Consider the following 23,930-nt stretch of genomic DNA (forward strand, 5'->3'; position numbering starts at 1 on the left):
ACTATATTGACTTCTAACAGCATAAATGTTCAATATTTTATTTTTCAGTAGAAATCATGATAGGTTATATAAAGTAAGTCAATAGTAAAGTCAGACTAACTTACAGAAATTTACAGTCTCTTTGAGATCAGCCGACTTGAAATGTGAGCTTGACATTCTAAGTAAAGACTTAAAAGCAGTGCTGGGTCTACACCTCTAACCAAGCTCTTGGAAGTCTATAAAGATCTTCAGACCAGGCAGGGTGGCTTACCCCTGTAATTCCAGCACTTTGGGAGGCTGAGGCAAGAGGATCACTTTAGTTTTTGCTTACTGAGATAACAGAAGACAAGGGAGGATTGCTTTAGGCCAGGAGTACAAGACCAGCCTGGGCAACATAGAGAGACCCTGCCTCTATTTTTAAAAATAATAAAACAAAAAAAATTCAAAAAGAAAAAGACATACATCCTTGTTCTAGACACTGTGATTTATTTTCTTTTTAAATTGCTAACCAAAGAAAGCTTTACTCCTGGGCAGGGGAGGAGGAAGACGCAAGGAGGATAGCCAATCTCCCATTCATTCGGACTCTGGTAACCACAGAGGGGAGGTAACCAAATTCCACAGGCCTCACCACTGAAATTCAACAGTGGCCAGCAGTAGCTTAATATCATGGATTACGCCCAAGTACACAACATTCCTTTCTAGGATGAGAGAAAGCGAGCACAGAATTTATCCTGTTCACAAACGTGGCGTAAGTGACCAAAGAATGATAAATGTTTTAATCATTCAAAGAAAGTCCATTATAGGACTATAAAAGTCCAGTGCATTGCAGCACTCAAAATCTTGCTGGGCGACAAAACTAGAGATTCCTTTCCTTTGTTTCGAAAAAAAAGCAAATCTCACAGATGAGGAGACTTTTCAGGAACATGGTGAGGGAGGGAAGGTACTTGCCGCTCAGATGCCCCTTGGGGCAGCTAGTTCCAATTCCCCCTGCCAACCGCACAGACACACCCCCTTGACCTCCCTCTCCCTTCTCTTTCCTCTTATTGTTACTCGTGTGCCCCAGGCGCCCGTGGTCCTGACACCCCTGCGCCGCTGGAGACCCCTCTGGGGTAAGACGGCCCCGACTACAGGGCCTTTTTGGCACGCTCAGTCTCCCAGCCCCAAGCGCCAAAAGTGTATTAGGGAGAAACATCGGCACGACGTCAGGGGCGCGAACGAGCGTGGTGGCCCAGGTGAGCGTGCGCGGCAGCCAGGCACGCCCGGCTCCCGGGGAAAGACGCCGCGTGCCTTTTTTGTCTGGGCCGCCAGGCCGCTCCTTCTCAACTTGTGCGCCCCTGGAAGAGCAGAGAGAGGGCCCTGCGTGGAACCTATGAAGCCTCCTTCGGTTCCTCGCTGCTCCGGCCCTAGAGAGGGCGAAGAAGGAACAGCGGAGCCCAATCCCTTTCTGAAAGCCACCGCCTCCCCCGAGTTTCTGGCCCGCAGACGAAGTGGAGATCCAGCCAGGTATTGAGTGCTGCCGCCCCGTCCCTGCAGCCGGAGACTCACCTGTTGCCACTCAAGGCACCGCTATCTACGTCACCGCCGACTCCGCAGCCTTTAGGATTACGGCTCAGTTCAGCTAAACCACGACTGGCGTGGGGACAGGAACAGCAACCAACCAATCACCCACCGCTTCCTGGAGCTTTTGCACCAATGAGCTCGAAGTTTTGTGAGTGACGACATATCTGGCCAATGCAAAGAACAGTAAGGGCCTGGGAGGGAGGGAGCGCCGTAGGCGACGCCACGAAGCTCTGGCAATACCATATTCATCTTCAAATGACAGTTCAGCGAATTCCGGCGAGACACGCCCACGTCCCCCACCCCCGATGCCACGTGCGACCAATAAGAAAAGCAAAAGGATTGTCTATTTGCACGGCCAATCAGCTGGGAAAATCGCCGAGGTTTGAGCTAACCTCGGAGCGTTCACACCAACCGGGAGCGGACATGTGGGCCGGGCCAATAGTGCCATGGAAGGAAATTTACCGCGGTTGAGTTAAACGTAGACTTTAGTTTGGGGCGGTGTTCCGCGTAGGAAATACCAGCCACTGACACTGAAATTAGGCAAAAGGAAGGCTTCCTATTCCGCCTGAGGCTAGACTGCCCTCCCACCTCTAAACAGATTTTCAACAGTTGGGGAAAATACTGGCCACCCGCACCTCGTTAAGACGTCGCAGAACCAGTCCTCGTTTCTGAGAAATGCTTTCTATAATCAGTTCCCTAAATGCCCACCTTGTTAGCTAAAAAGGTTACAAACGCCTGTAAATGGTACATAACTGAAATCATCAGAATAACAAATATCTATTAAACATATGCTATGTGCCAGGAACTATATCAAGAACTTTAGCAGGCCCGGCGCGGTAGCTCACGCCTGGAAGTCCAGGGCTTTGAGCTAGGAGTTCGAGACCAGCCTGAGCAACATGGCAAAACCCCATCTCTGCAAAAAAATTTTAAAATTAGCCGGGCATGGTAGCGGCTGTAGTCCCAGCTATTCAGGAGGCTGAGGCAGGAGGATCACTTGAGCCTGGGAGGTCGAGGCTGCAGAGAGCCGTGATCACGCCACTGCGTTCCAGCCTGGGCGACAAAGCGAGACCCTGTCTCAAAAAAAAACAAACGAACAAAAAAAGTTAGAAGATACTGCTAGAATTGACTAAATAAATAAATAAGAAAAAGAATGTTACCTGCAGGACCGTAACACCCAGTGAATTACAAACTATTATCCCTAGCCAGGCGTGGTGGCTCACACCTGTAATCCCAGCACATTGGGAGGCCAAGGCAGGCGGATCACCTGAGGTTGGGAGTTCGAGACCAGCCTGACCAACATGGAGAAACCCCATCTCTACTAAAAATATAAAATTAGCCGGGCGTGGTGGCACACGCCTGTAATCCCAGCTACTTGGGAGGCTGAGACAGGAGAATTGCCTGAATCTGAGAGGCGGAGGTTGCAGTGAGCCAACATTGTGCCACTGCACTCCAGCCTAGGCGATAAAGCAAGACCCTGTCTCAAAAATAAAAGAAAATAAAATAAAAGAAACTATTATCCCTGCTGTTTTACAGAAAAATATTAAGTAGCCTGGGTCTGTCCCACTCCCACACGTTAATTTTTTTCTTTCTTTCTTTTCTTTTCATTTTCTTTTTCTTTTTTTTTTTTTTTTTTTTCTGAGACAGGGTCTTACTCTGTCGCCCAGGCTGGAGTGCAGTGGTGCGATCTCGGCTCGCTGCAACTTCTGCTTCCTAGGTTCAAGTGATCCTCCTGCCTCAGCCTCACAAGTAGCTGGCATTACAGGCATGTGCCACTGTGCCTGGCTAATTTTTGTATTTTTAGTAGAGACGGGGTTTCACCATGTTGGCCAGGCTGGTCTTGAACTCCTGGCTTCAAGTGATCCACCCACCTCGGCCTCCCAAAGTGCTGGGATTACAGGCATGAGCCACCGCGCCTGGCCACCTTAATCTTTTTAAGCAAATACAGAACTGAAACTGCCGTCACAGGATTAAGGAGAGTTAACAAGCCAGGCTTTAGGCAGCATTATATATAGTTAGCTGTTATCCAGGGTGCACAAGTGTACTTTTACCCACTTCCCTGCAGCTGCTAACTCACTGAACATTACTCCACGTGCTAGACCACCTACTACCTGTTTCTCCATGGTTCTTACCATGAGTAAGAATTTCCGATGCTAGACTCATAAGATCTTTTTGCTCAAGAACTGGTTGTTTTTCAGATCCCGAATTCTGACATCCCCCACCAAGGAACCCACTCAGCACAAGAATGAGGTTTCTTGGTCTCCCTGTCTCATGACTTCGCCCTTCACTTCTTGACCAGTCATCGATCCCCACACTGCAGCCCCTGTCCAGAGGACTTAAAAACCCTGCCCCCCAAACCTCTCAAGGAGGTGGATTTGAGGCTTCTTCCCATCTCCTCATTCAGATGCCCTATGATTATTAAACTCTGCTGCAGCCGGGTGTCTCTGTATGCTGACTCACTGTGCATTGAGCAAACAAAACTATTACAATTACAGTACTGTACTTACTCTTCTAATTATATTGCTTATATGTATGAGGGTTAATATAAATACATATGACTCCTTAATAATTAAAGTATGTTTTTTCTGACTATAAAAATTATACATAACCGGGTGTGGTGGCTCACACCTATAATCCAAGCACTTTGGGAGGCCGAGGCGGGCGGATCACGAGGTTAGATCAAGACCATCATAGCCAACATGGTGAAACCCCATCTCTACTAAAAATACAAAAATTAGCTGGGCGTAGTGGCACATTCCTGTAATTCCAGCTACTTGGGAGGCTGAGGCAGGAGAATCGCTTGAACCCGGTAGGCGGAGGTTGCAGTGAGCAGAGATCGAGCCACCGCACTGCAGCCTGGGTGACAGAGTGAGACTCTGTCTCAAAAAACAACAACAATAACAACAACAACAAACTCATGCTGGTTTAATTTTCATTTCTTTGATGACTTGCTATTTTTCTAAATGTTTACTAGTATTTTTATTTCATCTATTAGAAATGATATATTATGTCCTACTGACTTCCAAGGCAAAGATAGAAAGTTGTTTTGCCAGAAACTATGAAGGTTGTTTGAATGGAGTCATCATAAACTAAAAAAAAAAGGTGAAATAACAAAGGTGAGATTTTTACTTACCATTGTTTGTTCCTACAGAAGGAATGCTGGAGCTGATAATTATGAGAATTTATCCTTCCATCCCTCATAGCCTAAGAATATTCATTATTTTCCCAAGATCTGCACTGAGCCTGTAAACCAAAATGTATCTGAGACATGTCTCAATCAATTTACGAGTTTATTTTGCCAAAATTAAGGATGCTCACCTGGGAGACAGGCCTGTGCCTTTTTCCAAAGGTGATTTTGAGGGATTAGGTTTGTTTGTTTGTTTGTTTTTGAGACAGAGTCTCACTCTGTTGCCCAGGGTGGAGTGCAGTGGTAACAATCTTGGCTCGCTGCAACCTCCACCTCCCAGGTTCAAGCGATTCTCATGCCTCAGCCTCCCAAGTAGCTGGGATTAACAGGCGTGTGCCACCACTCCTGGCTAATTTTCGTGTTTTTAGTAGAGACGGGGTTTCACCATGTTAGCTAGGTTGGTCTCCAACTCCTGAGCTCAGGTGATCCGCCCACCTCAGTCTCCCAAAGTGCTGGGATTACAGGTGTGAGTCACCGCGTCCGGCCAGAAGGATTTAATATTTTATTTATTTATTTATTTATATTTATTTTTTATGTTTGAGACAGAGTCTTGCTCTGTCACCCAGGCTGGAGTGCGGTGGCACAATCTCGGCTCACTGCAACCTCCGCCTCCTAGGTTCAAGCCATTCTCCTGGCTCAGCCGCCCCAGTAGCTGGGATTACAGGCACACACCACCATGCCCAGCTAATTTTTGTTGTTTTTAGTAGGGATGGGGTTTCACCATGTTAGCCAGGCTAGTCTCGAATTCCTGACCTTATGATCCACCTGCCTCGGCCTCCCAAAGTGCTGGGATTACAGGCGTGAGCCACGGTGCCCAGCCAGGATTTAATATTTAAAACGGAATAGCAGGCCGGAGGGGAAAGAAGGAGGGTATGGTCACATTACTGAATTCACATGTTGCAAGAGACAAGGAGCAAGTAGGGGAATAGTCAATTATGTATTACTCTCGTGCTTACCATAAGATAAGGTGGACATAGAGTAGTTTGCTGCAGCCAGTCCTGCTTAGGAATGAAAGGAAAGGCAACTTCTTGCATGACTCAGCTTTCAGCTTAATTTTTTTTTCTTTTGGCAGAATGAATTGGGGTCCCAAGTTTTTATTTTCCTTTCACAAGCCTCTGAATAAACAAAGTTCCTGCCCACATGGCATTCAATTGCTAAACAATTATAATCACATGAATACATACACATATACATGTATGTTTTATATATATATTATATATATTTAATACATATGGCCGGGTGCAGTGGCTCACACCTGTAATCCTAGCACTTTGGGAGGCTGAGTTGGGTAGATTGCTTGAGCCAAGGAGTTCAAGACCAGCCTGGTCAACATGGTGAGACCCCATCTCTACAAAAAATACAAAATACAAAAATTAGCTGGTCATGGTGGTGTGCACCTGTAGCCCCAGCTACTCGGAAGACTGAGATGAGAGGACTGCTTGAGCCTGGAAGGCAGAGGTTGCAGTGAGCCAAGATAGTGCCACTGCACTCCAGCCTAGGAGACAAAGTGAGACTCTGTCTCAAAAAACAAACAAACAAAATACATACATATAGAGAGAGAAAAAGAGGGAGAATTTTATAATGATATGCATGAGGAATGTATAGGGGAAGAGGCTAAAAATAGGCCGAACTTACTAGTGAATATATTCAGGAGGTAGGACTATGATTGTTTTTAAGTGATCGAGGGAAAATAGTGTACTGATTTTAAAATGGAAAACTCAACTTATTTTTTAAAAATTAAAACTCTGACAATTAAGAGGGAGGTTTAATTGAAATCACAGTGGCTGCTCAGGGAAGTTTATAAATCTCGAACTGCAATGACTCAATAAGCATAAATTGCTTATGATGATATTGATTTAATAGAGTTATTTTTTCCTTAATAGAAAACACATCTTATCAATATAATGTTATTTGTAAAGCATGGAAAGGACAAAGTCCTCTTGGGAGAAGTAGAAAGAGAATTTCACTCTGAGAAACCTATTTGGAGAAAGCTCCTCATCTCTGGCTTAGGCTTTAAAATTAGTTAATAGTGTAATTAGGGATACTTGTAGTAATAATGGTATTGGTATGGTAGTTAGAGTTTAAATGTCACACAGAATACCCAGACCACCTTCCCCCAAGTGCCACTAAACATATTCTTCTAATCAAACCTCTGCTCAAGGGATGTCTTCTTCCTCTCTTGGAAAGCTGTGTTCCTTACCTCAGAAACAGCCCTCCATAAACCTGCCCTTAAGAGAATCCTTGACCAGGCGCAGTGACTCACGCTTGTAATCCCAGCACTTTGGGAGGCCAAGGCGGGTGGATCTCTTGAGGTCAGGAGTTCGAGAGCTGCCTGGCCATCACGGTGAAACCCTGTCTCTACCAAAAAATAAAAATTAAAAATAAAAAAATTAGCCAGGCATGGTGGTGCATGCCTGTAATCTCAACTACTTGAGAGGCTGAGGCAGGAGAATCGCTTGAACCTGGGAGGCAGAGGTTGCAGCGAGCTGAGATCGTCCCACTGCACTCCAGCCTGGGCAACAGAGCAAGACTTCTTCTCGGAAAAAAAAAAAAAAAAAAAAGAGACAGAGAGAGAATCCTTAAGACACACCTTCTTGGATGCCCTCCTGAGAAATGTCAAAAGTAGCCAATATAGTCACCCCAATCAGCTGTGGTGTGTGGGCCTCTAGTGTTTTAAGGTTCTAGGCAACTTAGCCCCTCCCAGGAGACGCTGATTTACTTTTCTCAAGATGCATAAAGTCTCATCACACCAATATCTGAAAAATCTCTTTTCAAAGAGATGCAGGCAGCCTTCCAGCCCCATGATGTTAATACACAGGGTTAGGCAGCCTGGCAAGTGCATTGGGGCCCCCACTGAAGGATCATCTGGTTTCCATAGCAACAGTCCTTCCTTTCCACGGAGGATTCTATCATCTCTCCTGCCCACACAGGCTTTCCAGAATGAATTGATTTTTGTGACTATAGGTGTTTGTCCTTGATCCTGCAAAGAGAAAAGACATTTTCATTTAAAACAAACACCCCCACCCCGCCCCGCAACTGACTGCAGCTAGAATACTGCATTGCATCAGCTGGTCTTCCTTTCATTTAAAAATTCCATGTCCTTTCTCCATTTTGCTCTGTTCTCTAGCTTTATCCATCATTTTAGAAAACAGGTTTCTCTGACAGAAAACAAACAGCTGGCAACTCCATCATCCTAAAACTGGCTGTGACGGGGCTATAAAATTAAGTGTTCATGGGGCTCCCAGAAAGCCTAGGCTTGCGTGGTGTGTGTGGCTGACCTGTGAGTTACAACTGGAGGGGCAAGAGAAGGCTTTCTATACACAGATGGCTCCCCGTACAGTGTCACAGTCTCTGAAGTGTTGCCTTTTGAGGTTTGTTTTCTTAGGTTAGGCACTGCTGTCCTGTCAGTATTTTCCTAAATTGCCAATACTCCTGGGAAGAGTAATACGTTAGGTTACTAATACTGAAAGAACTTGGGAAAGAGAGGAGGGGGTGCAGCGGGAAGGGAATAAAAGGGGCTCTGAAGACCACCTTTGTGTGCTTCACAGTGACATCTTCTGCAAGAGGGGAAGTGCAGGTCTTCATCTCTCTCTTTGTCTCTCTCTGTCACACACACACACACACACACACACACACACACTGCAGGACGCCTTCTGACAATTACAATACAGTAGTGAATTCACCAAACAGGTCTGTTCCCTGAAACACCTACATATAATCCCACTGGAAGACCTTTGAAACAGCCCTGTGGTGACTAAAAACTCGTCCCCAGTGCCACTTGTTTAACCCTACAGTTTCCACAGACTAAAGGTAGTTTTCCTTTGGTTAATATGAAAACACCAAATATGTCAGATTGCTTTGTTAAATAAAGTGGATTACGGTGAATCTGTTCACTTCTATGTTTTATATTGCCCCCACTCCACAAATCACAGAAGATATTTATTTTTCCCCCAGTTAAATTCTGTTACCACAACTATTACAAACAAATGTCTATATAACCAAAATGTTAGTCAGCCCCATTCCGATGGAGCACATGTTAAGTGATGTTTAATGGGACATAATTTGAACATAAAATTCTATCTGTGCACTGTTTGCAAGTCTTTGAATCAGGCCTCCACCTATAGATGTTGGTTACCTATCAGGGAGCAACAGGTGATACTAAGGATCACTTTGTAAAAGCCAGGAATCACATCCCTGTAACTGACAGGAAACTGACTATATTCATCAGGGTTCTCCAGAGAAATAGAACTAACAGAATGTGTGTATACACAGGAGGAAATTTCATTTAAGGAATTGACTCATGATCGTGGAGACTCTGGGAACCCAAAATCTGATGGGAGAAGCTGGCATGCTGGAGGCCCAGGGAAGAGTTACAGTTCTAGTCCACAGGTAACCTGCTAGAGAATTCCTTCTTGTTCTGGATGAGTTTGGCTTTTTGTCTATTCAGGCTTTCAAGTGATTGGATGAGGCCCACCTACATTATGGAGGGCAACCTTCTTTACTCAAAGTCTACAGATTTAAATGTAAATCTCATCCAAAAACACCCTCACAGAAACATCCAGAATAATATTTGATCAAGTATCTGGGCAACATGGCCAAGGCAAGTTCACACAGAATTAGCCGTCACACTGGATCACAAGGGCTGTGTTCAGCAAGAACTGACCTTGGTCAAACCCCGCCCCTGCCCTTATGCCCCAATCTTCTTCATTCTGGGTCCTGCTATTTCCATTTTATCATGTCTTCATCTTCTTCCCCCACCTTTCAGGTACCTTTCCTCTCTGACCCTATCCGTAGTCTCACCTTCTACCCCCCACTCAAAGCCCTTCCTTCCTTAAAAAATGATGTTAGTCATTACACTTTAGGATTTAAATTAATCATTCTGTTAGCCGTCTTACTAACTTTCTCACTGTAAAAGGAAAGCATATTAAAAGAATTTCAGGGATCGATGAAGAGCTGAGGGAGGTATTTTTCTAGGAAGAGAAAGTGACTAACAGAAATCAAGACAAAGGGGGACAATCAGATTTTGCAGACGACAGAAAGCAGGTAAACTAGAGATCTAGAAAACTAGCAAATGGTCTCTTCAGGGTGTCATCATTGCAGTAAATGAACTCTAGCTATTTCTGTCTTTATTCTTCAGGGTACTCAAGATTGCAGTTACTTAGGAGAGACAGAGCATCTGACTGATTGAACTTGTGTTCTGTACTCACTCCTGGGCCAGGGGGAGGCAGGGTACCTGGTCTGACAATCCTTCCAAGGCTGCATGAATTGGAGGAGCTGTTACCAGAAAAGGGCAGAGTGAATTTGGGGCAGCAAAAACATTTATTGCTTATCAACTATCACTGCAAGGATTACTCAGAGGGTGATGCAGAATCAGCACCCCTCTATTTCTAAGATGACCTTGAATGTCAGAGCAAGGCACAAACAGGATGCAGAGACATGTGGAGTATCTGGAGCAATGTCTTAGAATCCTTCCTCTCCTGCTGAATGCTAAGGACCTTAAGGACAAGAGCTATGTTTGCCTGCAGTTTATTTGGCAGGCCCTGCAGGGCTGTGCAAATGATTCTATTTAATTTTTACTACTTGTGAGAAGGCACAGAGGGCTTTGAGAGGGCACAGAGGGCCTCTTATAATGGGTAGATATGCACGTTAGCTGATACACTGGAAACTTTCCAACAGGCATATCCTTCCAAGATGATAAATATTCCTCCTTGTTGGAGAAATTGAAGACATTTGTACTTGCAATCTAGCTTATCTAGTAAAACAAGACAAATTAACCAGTGATAGGGAGAAACACGTTTGCATTATTTTCCAACCTTGAAAATAATGTCAGATTATTGGACTGAGAACCAATGTCATCTTCTGGATCTGGTAATTATTTGGACAAAATCTCTTTGATTCTAGGTTCAAATTCAAGGTGTCAAAAAAAAAAAAAAAAGGATACAACCGTTAAGCTTATTTAATTATACCTCTCACTGTACAAATAAGGAAACTAGGCCAGGCTTGGTGGCTCACTTCTGTAATCCCAGCACTTTGGGAGGACAAGGCCAGTGGATCACCTGAGGTCAAGAGTTCGAGACCAGCCTGGACAACATGGCAAAACCCTGTCTCTAGTAAAAATACAAAAATTAGCTGGGTGTGGTGGCAGGCGCCTGTAATACCAGCGACTTGGGAGGCTGAGACAGGATAATCGCTAGAACCCGGGAGGTGGAGGTTGCAGTGAGCCGAGATCATGCCATTGCGCTCCAGCCTGGGTGACAGAGTAAGACTGCGTCTCAAAAACAAACAAAAACAAATAAGGAAACTGGGCTCAGAGAGATGAAGGTACACAGGTGATGGGCAGATAGGGACAAAGAAAAGAACCTAACCCTTTGGACTCCCCAGGCCATTCTAATATTTGTTTGTAAGTTAGTAGCTTCTGCAAGTTAGTAGATCAGAACTCAACTAGTTTCCTATCTTTCCTGATAACCTCTCCGACCCACCCATGATTTAGCTAACATCTGATGTGGTCAACGAAGCACCCTGGTCCTCAGGTTCAGTGTGAGACTTAATGAAATTGGCGTGAATTTTTTTTTTTTTTTTTAGACGGAGTCTCACTCTGTTGCCCAGCCTCGCAATCTCAGCTCACTTCAACCTCTGCCTCCGGGGTTCAAGCGATTCTCCCACCTCAGCCTCCTGAGTAGCTGAGATTACACTCGCCCACCACCACGCCCGGCTAATTTTTGTATTTTTAGTAGAGACGGGGTTTCACCATATTGGCCAGGCCGGTCTGGAAATCCTGACCTTAGGTGATCCACCCAAAGTGCTTGGATTACAGGAATGAGCCACCGCGCCCGGCTGGCATGAATTTTTTCTTCTGTCCCTAATTCATCTTCAGGTCACTGTCTGATTTTATTAGTTATCAAATTTAAATTACTATGCATGCTCAGCTCTTCTAGTTATTTCCCTTCTTTCCTCATGTTGGGAAAAAACCCCCGATTTATTCTAATTGTGAGAAATGAAAGCGAACAAATCCTATCATTCCCTATTGTCTTGTGCAAATATGAAGAGATATGATAGTGGGGTAAATAAAAGCATCAGGGAATCCATTCGGCAGAACCTTTTCCTCTCAGGGTGCTTGCAGTTAGATATTCTGAGATTCCAGTGGAGAAATGGTATGGTGGAAACATCGAGGTTCAACAAGGCTCAATTTAGGGCATATTTTATTCAGATTCTACCATATATATTGTCTAAAATGAAACAACGCTGGGGAATGAAAAGGTTGTCGAAGATGCAAGTTGCCTTTATTAAAGACAAATATTTAATAAAAATAATGTATAAAAATAATCACAATTCACTTTCAAATCTGAAGAAAATACTGAGTTTTCCAGGCTACACATAAATGAAACTGCCAACGATGACAATTCCATCAACTAGGAAAACAAGTACGCCTACAAAGAAAAGTGAGAAAATTCATGGAGAATTTGAACTCAGAACCAACTCCTCGGAGCTGATCTTTTTTGGGGGAAGCCAGGGAACGCGCCGGGCACTCTCACCAGCAAGACCATGTTTAAAAGAGTCTGGAAGCACAGTGCAAAATGGACATTCGAGGGCGAACAGCAGCTGGCAAAGGGATAAGTGATCCGAAGCATTAAAGCCCTTGAGACAAATTCCAGCGCGAACGGCCAGGAGAGATGAGACTCGCAGACGCAGCCCTCGAGGCCCCGGCGGACTGACACGCACGTTGGAAACAGAGTCACTCACCGCAGCACGGCAGCTACAGCCAAAATGGCGCCGCCGCTCTGCCCACCCCGCGCACCCCAGGCGGCCGCCGAGCCCACGCGCGCGCCCTGCGGAGCGAGGACGCCGGGGACGCGGCCAGGGACGCGCGCGTCCTCACGGCGGTTGCACGCCTGCGCGAGGGCGGGCGGCGGGGGCGCGCGCGCGGCGGGGGCGGGCTTTGCCGAGCGCAGAGCTGCAGCCGCCGAACCGGACGTGTCCGCGAAGATGGCGGGCCGGGTGAGTGCCTGTCTGGGAGCCCAGGCTCGAGGCAGGGGCGCCGGGCTCGCGGGCACTCCGGGGTTCAGGCGGCCCCAGAGGAGTGGGAGTGAATCCGAGCAATGGGGCGCGAGGCCAGAGCGGGACTTGAGGGTAGCAGGGGAGCGGTGGCAGGGGATTAGCCCTCCTCAACAACTCCACCCGCCTCGAGGGGAGATGACCCCTCGTTACCCGCTTCTGCTGCGACTCCCGTCATCCTCCCTTCCCATCCCTTGGGGCTTGTTCCCTCGTCCTCCACACAGCCGCAGGGTCGCGGTCGCCGAAGCCCCCTCTGACGGGCTCTGGGGGTCTTTCCGCACCCCCTTGCGAGGGCTTATTAGGGGGCGCCGGAGTAACTGCCGGGAGCACGTCTGCTGCATTCGGGGCGAGGGGTGTAGGAAGGATCTTCAGGAACCCATGTCTGGCTCTTCACAAATTAAAGGTCGTTGGGAAAGAGGAGGGGGTGCCAATGACTTTTAGTGTTAAAGCCCGGCCATCTGGGGGACCTGTCAACTGTCGGGTCAGGGAGGAATTGGCTTTAGCTTGAAGTGAGGATGGATTTGGGGTGTCACGTTTTTATGGATGACAGTCGCTTCGAATGCAGTAGGATATGCTGTAGTTTCAGGGTTTTAAATTTACTTCCTCCTTTAGCCTTTAGGATCGCTGGGTAGGATGGGTTTGGCGAGGAGAGAGAGAGCTGGTTGAGTGCTGTATTGCAGTCTGCCTTGAGCTAAAAGCTCTCAAGGGATGAGTCCTGCCCAGAGATTACACTGGTCATAAACCTGAGGACATTAACTGCGTCATTGGGGGCGAAAGATGTGATTGACTGATCTATTTATACCAGAATTTTTGAATAAGTTTGCATAGATTTAGGCATATAGGCAAATGCCCTATCTAAAGGGACTTGTAGGTCATGAGATTCTAGAGGCAGAAGGATCTTAAAGGTCATTTAGTTTGGCTTCTTTCTCTTCCTTTTCCCCATGTTAAGGCTAGTCCTTCTGCCAGTACTTCAGACCCTATCTGTATATTCACCTGCTCCTTCTTAACATAATCAAGCTTCTCTATCTTAAACCCTTCCCCCACCCCTACAGCTGTCACCTTTTCCCTTCCCACTTTACAGCAGGAAATTTGATAGAGTTGTCTATATTTATTGTCTTCCATTTGCTTACCACCTACTCACCCCTCAACCTACTGCAGTCTGATTTCTGCCCCATCATCCCACTGAAACCTGTCCCTCAACTTAATTGATACTTTTCAATCCTTATGTTATTTGATGTCTCAGCAGCGTTTGACGTTGTTGACCATGGCTTCCTTGACGGAAAGCACTCTTCACATGTGTTCTGGAATGCCTCGCTCCTGGTTTGACTCAGACCTCTCTTTTGCGGACTCACCCTCCTCTACTTTGTTATTCATTGCTGGTATTCCTCAAAGGCCGTCTTCTCACTCTCAATTTTCCGCTCAGGCAATTTCTTCTAAGCCCATAGCTACAACTGTCTATATGCCAGTGATTCTCAATATTTTACCCCCAGTCCAGACCTGCCCTTTAAGTTTCAGGTTAATAAGTCCAACTGCTTATTTAAAATCAAGACCCCTGAAACTCAGCTTTTTCAACTCCAAACCCAGGATCTTAGCCCACCTAACTTGTGTAGATGCTCCTCGACTTAACGATGGGGCTACCTTCCAGTAAACCCATTGTAAGCTGAAAAGTATCAGAAGTTGAAAATGCATTTAATACACCCGATCTACTGAATATCATAGCTTAGCCTAGCCTGCCTTCCTTACACATGCACAGAACACTTACATTAGCCTACAGCTGGGCAAAATCATCTGACATAAACCTATATTATAAAATGTTGAATACCTCTTGTCATTTATTACTGTGCTGATAGTGAGAAACAGAATGGTTGTGTAGGTCTTCAAAGTACAGTTTCTGCTGAATGCCTATCACCTTTGCACTATTGTAAAGTTGAAAAATGTTAAGTCAAACCATTGTAAGTCAGGGACCATCTGTACCTATCCAGTGAGGTAGGAATATCTCACTGAATGATACCATCATCCACCCAGTTATATAGGCTGGGAATCTGAGGGAGGGAGAGGGTGGGTAACCCTTTATATCTCTCCTTTGCTGTATCCATGTCCTCTGCCCTATCCCCCGGTAAAATTTGTCAGAGTTCTGCTCCTGCCCCCCATAAAGGTATTTAATTAGGGCCAAAGACTCTGGTTTGGGGGAATGGTTACTTTAGACTAGTTCCAAGTCACCCACTGGACTATCTGGATTGGTCACATGGGTTCTGTCATTTTAACCTAAAAATCTCCAGTCTGTCCACCTTTCCACATCTTCATTTTTACCTCTTTTTCCCAAACTACCATCATTTCTGGTCTGGACTACTGCAGGAAACTTCCAAGTATTTTTTTGTTTGTTTGAGACGGAGTTTCGCTCTTGTTACCCAGGCTAGAGTGCAATGGCGTGATCCCTGCTCACTGCAACTTCCGCCTCCCAGGTTCAAGCCATTTTCCTGCCTCAGCCTCCTGAGTAACTGGGATTACAGGCGCCTGCCACCACACCCGGCTAATTTTTGTATTTTTAGAAGTGACGGGGTTTTACCATGTTGGCCAGGCTGGTCTCGAACTCTTGACCTCAGGTGATCCACCTGCCTTGGCCTCCCAAAGTGCTGAGATTCGTGCCCGGCCTCCCAAGTAGTCTTCTTAGAGCATGTGGCCCACCTCCAATTCATTCTTGACATTGATTGTTCCTTCCCGTGCCTATTACTACTTAAACCCCTCCTCAACAGCTTCCCATTACTTTTGAGAGAAAACCAAATCCTTAATGAGGCCTTCAAGACTCTTTGTGGTTCTGCTTCTGCTTCTTTCCACTCATTCTCTTACTCTGTGTGCTCAGGTTATATGGTAAATGAGCCTTTCAATTCCTTGAACTTGTAGTTTCTCTTACCACAAGGTCTTTGCAAGTGGTGTTTCCTTTCTTTGTAACGTTCTTCCCCCCAACCATTTACCTCCTACTCAGACATCACTTAGCTATTCAAGGGAGGCCTACTCTGACCCCACATTATAAGTCAGGATCCTTTGTTATATACTCTTGGAGAACTGTATTCCTCTCCTTAGAGATTTATCTTTCTGTTACTTTGAGTGTGTGTTATTATTTGCTTCTACCACTTCACCTCAGTGAAAAGCAGAGAACATATAAGTTATTTACTCATTATCAACTGCGCTTTGTGTGCCTTGTGGGACTTAGGTACTCAATACATTTTTGTTGAAAATTAATCAGTCTCTGAACACTCTGGTGATAGATGGTATATTACCCTAAAGCTTGCCTGTAATGTCATACAGCTATGTTAGGTCTTTGTTATCTGGAGTTCCATGTAACTTTTATACGTAGTTACTATTTCTGCTGTTTCAAGCGATACGAAACTAAACACAATTCTTTTTCCATGTAATAGCTACTCAAGCTACTCATTTACTTGAATACAGGTTACATATCTCCTCAGATTTTCAATTTTGCAAGTTAAACATCCCCCAATTCCTAGCATATTTCATATTCCAAACCCTTAATCATTTAGGCTACCTTCCTCTGGAAATAACCTAATGTTACTGTTTTGTCAACCTTTCTTCTAAAATGTGCCCAGAGTGGAACACAGTGATCAGAGAAGAATGTACTTAAGCTATTATTCTCTTGAGATGGACACTACCATTATTCATACCAGATAAAATTGTATTAGCGTTTTTTCTACAGTAAATTACATTCTTGGCTCATACTGAGCTTGTAGTCAGTGAAAACTCATGTTCTTTTAAAATCAGCTCCCTAGCTCCATTCTAGGTTTAGAGCAGTTTTATTGAACCTAAATGAAGACTTTATCCTTTTACAATTCATTTTTTTAGGTCAGTGCATGTCTGCTGTTTGTTGAGGGAATCTGGATTCTTAGTTCTTTCATGTTAGGAAACATAATAGCTGTCTCTTCCAGTTTGGTTAGATCTGTAGGTTTAATCATGACTTCTGTTTCTATGTTTGAGTTATTGGTAAAGGATAGAATAAGACAGGGTCAGAAATAACCCTTGAGCATGCTGCCAGTGACATGCCTCTAGACTGATACCCATTAATACACTTGGGCACTGTTGCTTAAGTACAGATGTATCCCATTTAATCCTAACAAAACAACCTGCAAAGTAGGTAGTATTATCTTTGTTTTTTGCAGAGAGAAAGAGAGAGATTTAGTAACTTGACAAGTTCACATAGCCAGCAAGAAGCAGGGTCAAGATTTGAACTCAGATCAGCCTGGTACTGTTACCTAGTTCACAAACTTAGTTGCAAGAGTGTAGTGAAGACTAGGTTTACCTCACCTAGAACTTTTTGGACATAATAATGTTCAGAAACTATCTTCTACGTTTTGGAAAATCTGAAAAACTTTGGCCCATCTGATTGTCTATCATTTCTTCTGATAGCCTTTGTTTTCTAGTAACTACTGAGTGATGTTTAGCAAAAATAGTTCACCTTGTTGCAATACTTTTATTTGTGCATATTTATGGAGTACATGAAAATTTTTTTACATGTGTATAATGTGTAGTGATCAAGTCAGGGTACATGAGTCCAATATATTAAGTATAGTCATCTACTCAGCTATCAAACATTGAATTTATTCCTCCTATCACTGGATCTTTTTTTTTTTGAGACGGAGTCTTGCTCCGTCACCCAGGCTGGAGTGCAGTGGCGTTATCTTGGCTCACTGCAACCTCTGCCTCCCGGGTTCAAACAATTCTCCCGCCTCAGCCTCCTGAGTAGCTAGGATTACAGGCATGTGCCACCATGCCCAGCTAATTTTTGTATTTTTAGTAGAGACAGGGTTTCACCACATTGGTCAGGATGGTCTCGGACTCCTGACCTGGTGATCCGCCCGCCTTGGCCTCCCAAAGTGCTGAGATTACAGGTATGAGCCACCGTGACTGACCTCATTGGATCTTTTTACCTTTTAACCCACTTCTCTTCAGCCTTTCTCTCCCTTACTCCCGCTTCCCAGTCTCTGTCATCTATTTTTCCACTCCCTGCCTCCATGTGTTCAAATTTTATAGCTCCTACAAATATATTTCACAAAAATATATGTGAAAGCATGCAATATTTGTCTTTTTGTGCCTGGCTTATTTCAGTTAAGAGAATTACCTCCATTTCCATCCACATTGCTGCAAATGATATGATTTCATTCTTTTTATGGCTGAATAGTATTCCATTGTGTACATGTATGACATCTTCTTTATCCATTCATCTGTAGATGGACACTTAGGTGGTTGATTCCATATTTTTGCTATTGTGATAGTACTGCAATAAACATGCAAGTGCAGGTATCCCTTTGATACATTGATTTCTTTTCCTTTGTGTAGATACCCAGTAGTGGGATTGCTGGATGGAAGGTAATTCTATTTTTAGCTTTGAGAAATCTCCATACAGTGTTCCTTAGTGGTTGTACTAGTTTACATTCCCACCGACAGTGTATGTGAGAGTTCCCTTTTCTCTGCATCCTTACTAACATCTGTTACTTTTTGTCTTTTTAGTAATAGCCATTCTGACTGGGGTAAGATGATATCTCATTGTGGTTTTGATTTGCATTTCTCTGATAGTGGTGTGGAACATTTTTTCATGTACCCATTGGCCATTGTATGTCTTCTTTTTTACTGGGATTATTTGTTATTTTCCTTTTGAGTGGTTTGAGTTCCTTGTATATTCTGGATATCAGTCCCCTGCTTGATGAATACTTTGCAAATATTTTCTCCCATTCAACAGGTTGTCTCTTCATTCTGTTGATTATTCTTTTGCTGTGCAGAAGCTTTTTAGTTTGCTTAAGTCCCATTTGTTTAGTTTTCTTTATGTTACCTGTGCTTTTGACATCTTAATCATAAATTCTTTGCTTACACCAATGTCCAGGAGTGTTTTCCCTAGACTTTCTTGTAGTATTTTTATAGTTTTGGGTCTTAAAATCTTCAATCCATTTTGAGTTGATTTTTGTATATGGTGAGAGATAGGGATCCAGTTTCACACTTCTGCATGAGGTTATGCAATTTTCCCAGCATCATTTATTGAAGACGGTGTCCTTTCCTTAGTGTGAGTTCTTTTCAGTGTTGTTGAAGATCATTTGTCTATAATTATGTGGTTTTATTTCTGAATTCTCTATTCTGTTCCATTGGTCTACGTGTCTATTTTTATACCAATACCATGCTGTTTTGGTTACTATAGACTTATAATATATTTTGAAGTCAGGTAATGTGATGCCTGCAGCTTTGTTCTTTTTGCTCAGGTTTGGTTTGGTTGGGCTTTTTTCTTTTTCCTTTTTTGGTCCCATATGAATGACATTGGTATTTTGATAGGGATTTCATTGAATCTGTAGATTGCTTTGGCAATATGGTCATTTTAATGATATTAATTCTCTCCACAAGCATAGGATGTTTTTTGATTTATTTTCTTTCATTGGCGTTTTGTAGTTTTCCTTGTAGAGATCTTTCGCCTTCTTAGTTAAATGTATTCCTAGGTTTTTGTTTGTTTTTGGTAGCTATTGTAAATGGGATTGCCTTCTTAATGTCTTTCTTGGCTAGATCATTATTGGTGTATAGAAATACTACTGATTTAAAGGTTTTCTAAACCTACAGATGTATAATCAGCAAAGAGACAATTTGACTTTCTCTTGTCCAGTTTGGATGCCTTTCACTTGTTCCCCTTGTCTGATTGTTCTGGCTAGGATTTCCAGTACTGTGGTAATAGGAGTGGTGAAAATGGGCATCCCTGCCTCATTCCAGCTTTTAGAAGAAAGATCTCACCTCTCCTCATTCAGTATGATGTTAGCTCTGGGTTTGTTGTATATAGACTTTATTATTTTGAGATATATTCCTTCTATGCCTAATTTGTTGGGAGTTTTTTTTTAAATCATGAAGGGATGTTGAATTTTATCAGATGTTTTTGTTGTTGTTGTTGCAATACTCTTTTTTTTTTGAGACAGAGTCTTGTTCTGTTGCCCAGGCTGTAGTGCAGTGGCGGGATCTTGGCTCACTGCAACCTCCACTCACTGGGTTCAAGCAGTTCTCCTGCCTCAACGTCCCTAGTAGCTGGGATTACAGGCCTGTGCTACCACACCCAGCTAATTTTTCTATTTTTAGTAGAGACTGGGTTTTGCTATGTTGGCCAGGCTGGTCTCGAACTCCTGACCTCAAGTGATTTGCCTGCCTCGGCCTCCCAAAGTGCTGGGATTACAGGCGTGAGGCACTGAGCCTGGCTGTTGCGATACTCTTAATGGGTTTTATATTTCCTTTTTGTGGGGGACAGTTTATTTTGAATTCTTACTACTTTTGATATTCTGACATCATCTTGTAAGTGGGATTTATATTCACTATGTAATTGAAGTTTTTTTCCAATGAAGCACCGTATATAGTATATCTGGGAAATTGGCTGAAGAATAAAATGTGTGATGTTATTCAGTGTACAGTTTCTAGGTCATCAGAAGATACCACTACCTTCCCACGACTGGAAAAGAAAAAAAGAAAAGTTTTCCACAGTGCCTGAACTGTTTTGTATGCTTATCTTTTAAAATTGCCAGAAATCTCACTTACTGGAGATTCAGCAGTCCATTTGTGAAAATACACATACTTTAGTGCAAATAAAGCCAGTGGATCTCTTTCTTCATAAGTCCTTAAACCTAGTCGAGGTCATCTGTTTTGCAGAGATGGGAGTAAGATAATGTGAAATAGGAACCAATGAGAGAGAACTTGCTTAGGAGTTGAAAGGGGTATGGAAAGATGTTAGAGGTAAAATTTATCGAATCTAGTGTTTTGACTAGGGCAGGCCAGAATATTCAGTATCAGTATCAATATCAGAAGCTTTTGTAGCCTTTGTTTAGAAACCTAGTCATTTGTAACATTTTGTGGGTGAATGACATCATTACCAAATAAACTTTCAGATGAAACTTTGGAACTCATGCTGTAAATTGGGGATAGCTCATGTGCAGTACTACAAATCAAAACAAATACTATAAAGTGTTTGGTAGTCCATTTCCTAAATGAAAGTTTGTCCAAAGTATATCAGCTTTCTGCAGTCTTACATGCAGTAGTTATTGGTTTTGTGTATCGCTTTAGTGGATATTTTAAAAAGTATCTTCAAATGCAATGAATTTTAGGAAACAAAACAATTCTTTAAAGCATCATTAGATAGCTTCTTCTTTCTGAAACCCAGAGGAATTTATGTATAGGATGACTCTTTTTTCAAGTAGTTAAGTTAAGGTGCAAAAGTATAAGATAAAGTATATTATCTTACCATCGAAAATTCTGGAAGTGGCAGAAGAGTGAACCCTTGCAAATACATGCATTGGGCAATACACTAAGCACTTGCTGTAATGCTTTTTAAAGCATCTATACTCTGGCTGTGGTATTTTAAGTGAAAATCTCTCAGTGAGATACTCTTTCATATTTTAGTATTGATACCCTTAATATTGCTCTGAGAGCTACCTTATACTGACTTCAGTTTCCTAGTGATTTAAAGTTCTAATTTCCAACTTACTTTTTTTTTATAGTGAAAACTAAATATTCCTTGTGTAGATGTAACCATTTCTGGAAGCCCTAAGTATTTTTGAATGAGTATAATTCATGCACACTTTAAGAGATTTCAAGCATGACAAAAAGTCCAGTGAATAACATATATCCATGTGATTACCACTGAGGTTTAAGAAATGTTAACATGTGATATCTGCTTCAGATATTTATCTTTTTAAAAATAGAACATTACAGCTGGGCGTGGTGGCTCATGCCTGTAATCCCAGCACTTTGGGAGGCTGAGGCTAGTGGATCACCTGAGGTCGGGAGTTCGAGACCAGCCTGGCTGACATGGAGAAACCCCGTCTCTACTAAAAATACAAAATTAGCCGGGCATGGTGGCACATGCCTGTAATCTCAGCTACTCGAGAGGCTGAGGCAGGAGAATCGCTTGAACCTGGGAGGCGGAGGTTGCGGTGAGCGAGATCACACCATTGCACTCCAGCCTGGGCAACAAGAGTGAAACTCAGTCTCAAAAATAATAATAATAATAATAAATAAAAAATAGAACATTACAGATCCAATTGAATCTTCTTTGTATTGCTCCTTTTTTTAATTTTATTTTATTTAAAAATTTTTTTTAGAGGCTGAGTCTCTCTTGGTGGCCTGGGCTGGAGTGCAGCGGCGCAGTCATAGCTCACTGCAGCTTCACACTCCTGAGCTCGAGCGATCTTCCTGCTTCAGCATCCTGAGTAGCTTGGACTAGCAGAGGTGTGCCACCACACCTGGCTAATTAAAAAAAAAATTTTTAGAGATAGGATCTCTCTGTGTTGCTCAGGCTAGTCTCAACACCTGGCCTCAAGTGATCCTCCCACCTCAGCCTCCTGAGTAGCTGCGGTTGTAGGTGGCAGCCACCACACCTGGCAGTATCTCTTCTTGAGACCACTGACCTTTGCCAGAAGTAATCACTGTCCTGAAGTTGGTATAGATTCTTTATGTCTACATCTATGTATGTTTATGCTCAAAAACAATATATTGCTTTGTGTGTCTTTAAAATGTATATAATGGTTTTATGCTATATCTTTCTTTCTGCAACCTGCATTTTTCACTTAAAATAATTTTGAAATTTAGTCCTGTTGATATATAGTGAGCCAATTAATTCTGGTTAGCTACTCTGTAGTATTCTGTTTTGTGAATATACCACAATTATCTATTTTCTTATTAGAGGGCAATTTAGGCAGTTCCAATTTTATTTTTCCCGGAATGTACATTATTTTAGTCAAGTGCCATTGCCACATTAACGATATTTTGGTTAGTGATGGACTGCACATAGGAAGGTGATCCCATAATATTATAATGCCGTATATTTACTCTACCTTTCTATATTTGCATATGTTTAGATACACAATTACCATTATGTTACAGTTGCTTACAGCATTTGGTGCTGTAACATGCTGTACAGGTTTGTAGCCTAGGAGCAATAGGCTATACCGTATAGGTTTGTGTAAGTATGCTCTATGATATTCATATAACGATGAAATCACCTAGTGACACATTTCTCAGAATGTATCCCCATCATTAAGCAACACATGAGTGTATATGTCTCCATGCATATATGTGTAAGAGTTAGCATGTGTGTCCAGAGGTAGAATTGCTGGGCGATAAGTCATACTCATCTTTACCTAGTTATGCCAGTTTATACTGTCACTAGCAGTATATGAGTACCTGTTATTTATATCCTCTCCAACACTTAATATTGCTGACATTTTAACTTTTACAATATAATAGGTGTAAAACTATTGTTTAAATTTGCATGTTGTCCACATTACTAGTGAGATTAAGCATTTTTCGTATTGGTCATTGGGATTTCCCCTTCTGTGAATTACTTTTGTATATTTGCTCATTTTTTCTGTTGGGCTCTGTATTTTTTTAGTGATTTGTAGTATTTTTCGTTTTTTGGGGGGTAGGGTATGCTTTGGATTCTAATCCTTTGTTGTAAATAGCTTCTCTCACACAGTGATGGTCTTTTATGTTGTTTATAGAGTGTGGGATTTAAATTTTATAGTTATAATTACCCATTTTTTTTTACCTTGGTGATTTGTGCTTTTATGTGTTTTTCAGGAAATCTTTCCCCACCCTGAAGTCATTTTCTTATAAAAGTTTTAAAATTTTGCCTTGCACATTTTGGTGATTGATGAGGAATTTATTTTTATGTTTGGTGTGAATTATGAACTAATTTTATCTTTTCCATATGTATAACCAGTTGTCTCAATATCATTTATTGAGTCTTTTTTTTCCTTTACTGATTTGCAATGCTATCTCTGTATTATATCCAGTTCCCATATATGTGTGGGTCTGAATGTCAACTCTATTCCATTTCATAATTCTTTTTGTCCATATGTGCATCAATAACACTGTTTTAATTGCTGTAGCTTTAAAATTATTCTTGTTATTTCATAGGGCATACCTTCATTACCTTTCTTAATTTGGCATTTCTTGGCTCTTTTCCATATCAATTCTGGGAACAACTTAATCCCCACTCCTTTTAAAAAAAAAAAAAAGACACTTTGGCCTGGCATGGTGGCTCACACCTGTAATCCTGGCACTTTGGGAGGCTGAGGCAGGTGGATCACTTGAAGCCAGGAGTTCAAGGCCAGCCTGGACAACATGGCGAAACCCC

General features: G+C 42.8%; 1 protein-coding gene across 2 annotated transcripts in view; it reads left to right on the top strand.

Annotated features, from left to right (window-relative positions):
• Nucleotides 1-12,598: 12,598 nt before the first annotated feature.
• Nucleotides 12,599-23,930, top strand: part of NSF (N-ethylmaleimide sensitive factor, vesicle fusing ATPase) — a 166,026-nt gene continuing 154,694 nt past the window's right edge. Inside the window, exon 1 of one of the 2 annotated variants that reach the window (XM_054458860.2) lies at nt 12,599-12,718. In XM_054458860.2, coding sequence (XP_054314835.1) covers nt 12,707-12,718 — 12 coding nt within the window. In that variant the 5' untranslated portion in view covers nt 12,599-12,706. The remainder of the gene's footprint in view (nt 12,719-23,930) is intronic. The other variant, XM_063656806.1, reaches the window with a different exon arrangement.

Source organism: Pongo pygmaeus, chromosome 19, assembly GCF_028885625.2.
Source record: "Pongo pygmaeus isolate AG05252 chromosome 19, NHGRI_mPonPyg2-v2.0_pri, whole genome shotgun sequence".
NCBI classification, from domain to species: Eukaryota; Metazoa; Chordata; class Mammalia; order Primates; family Hominidae; genus Pongo; species Pongo pygmaeus.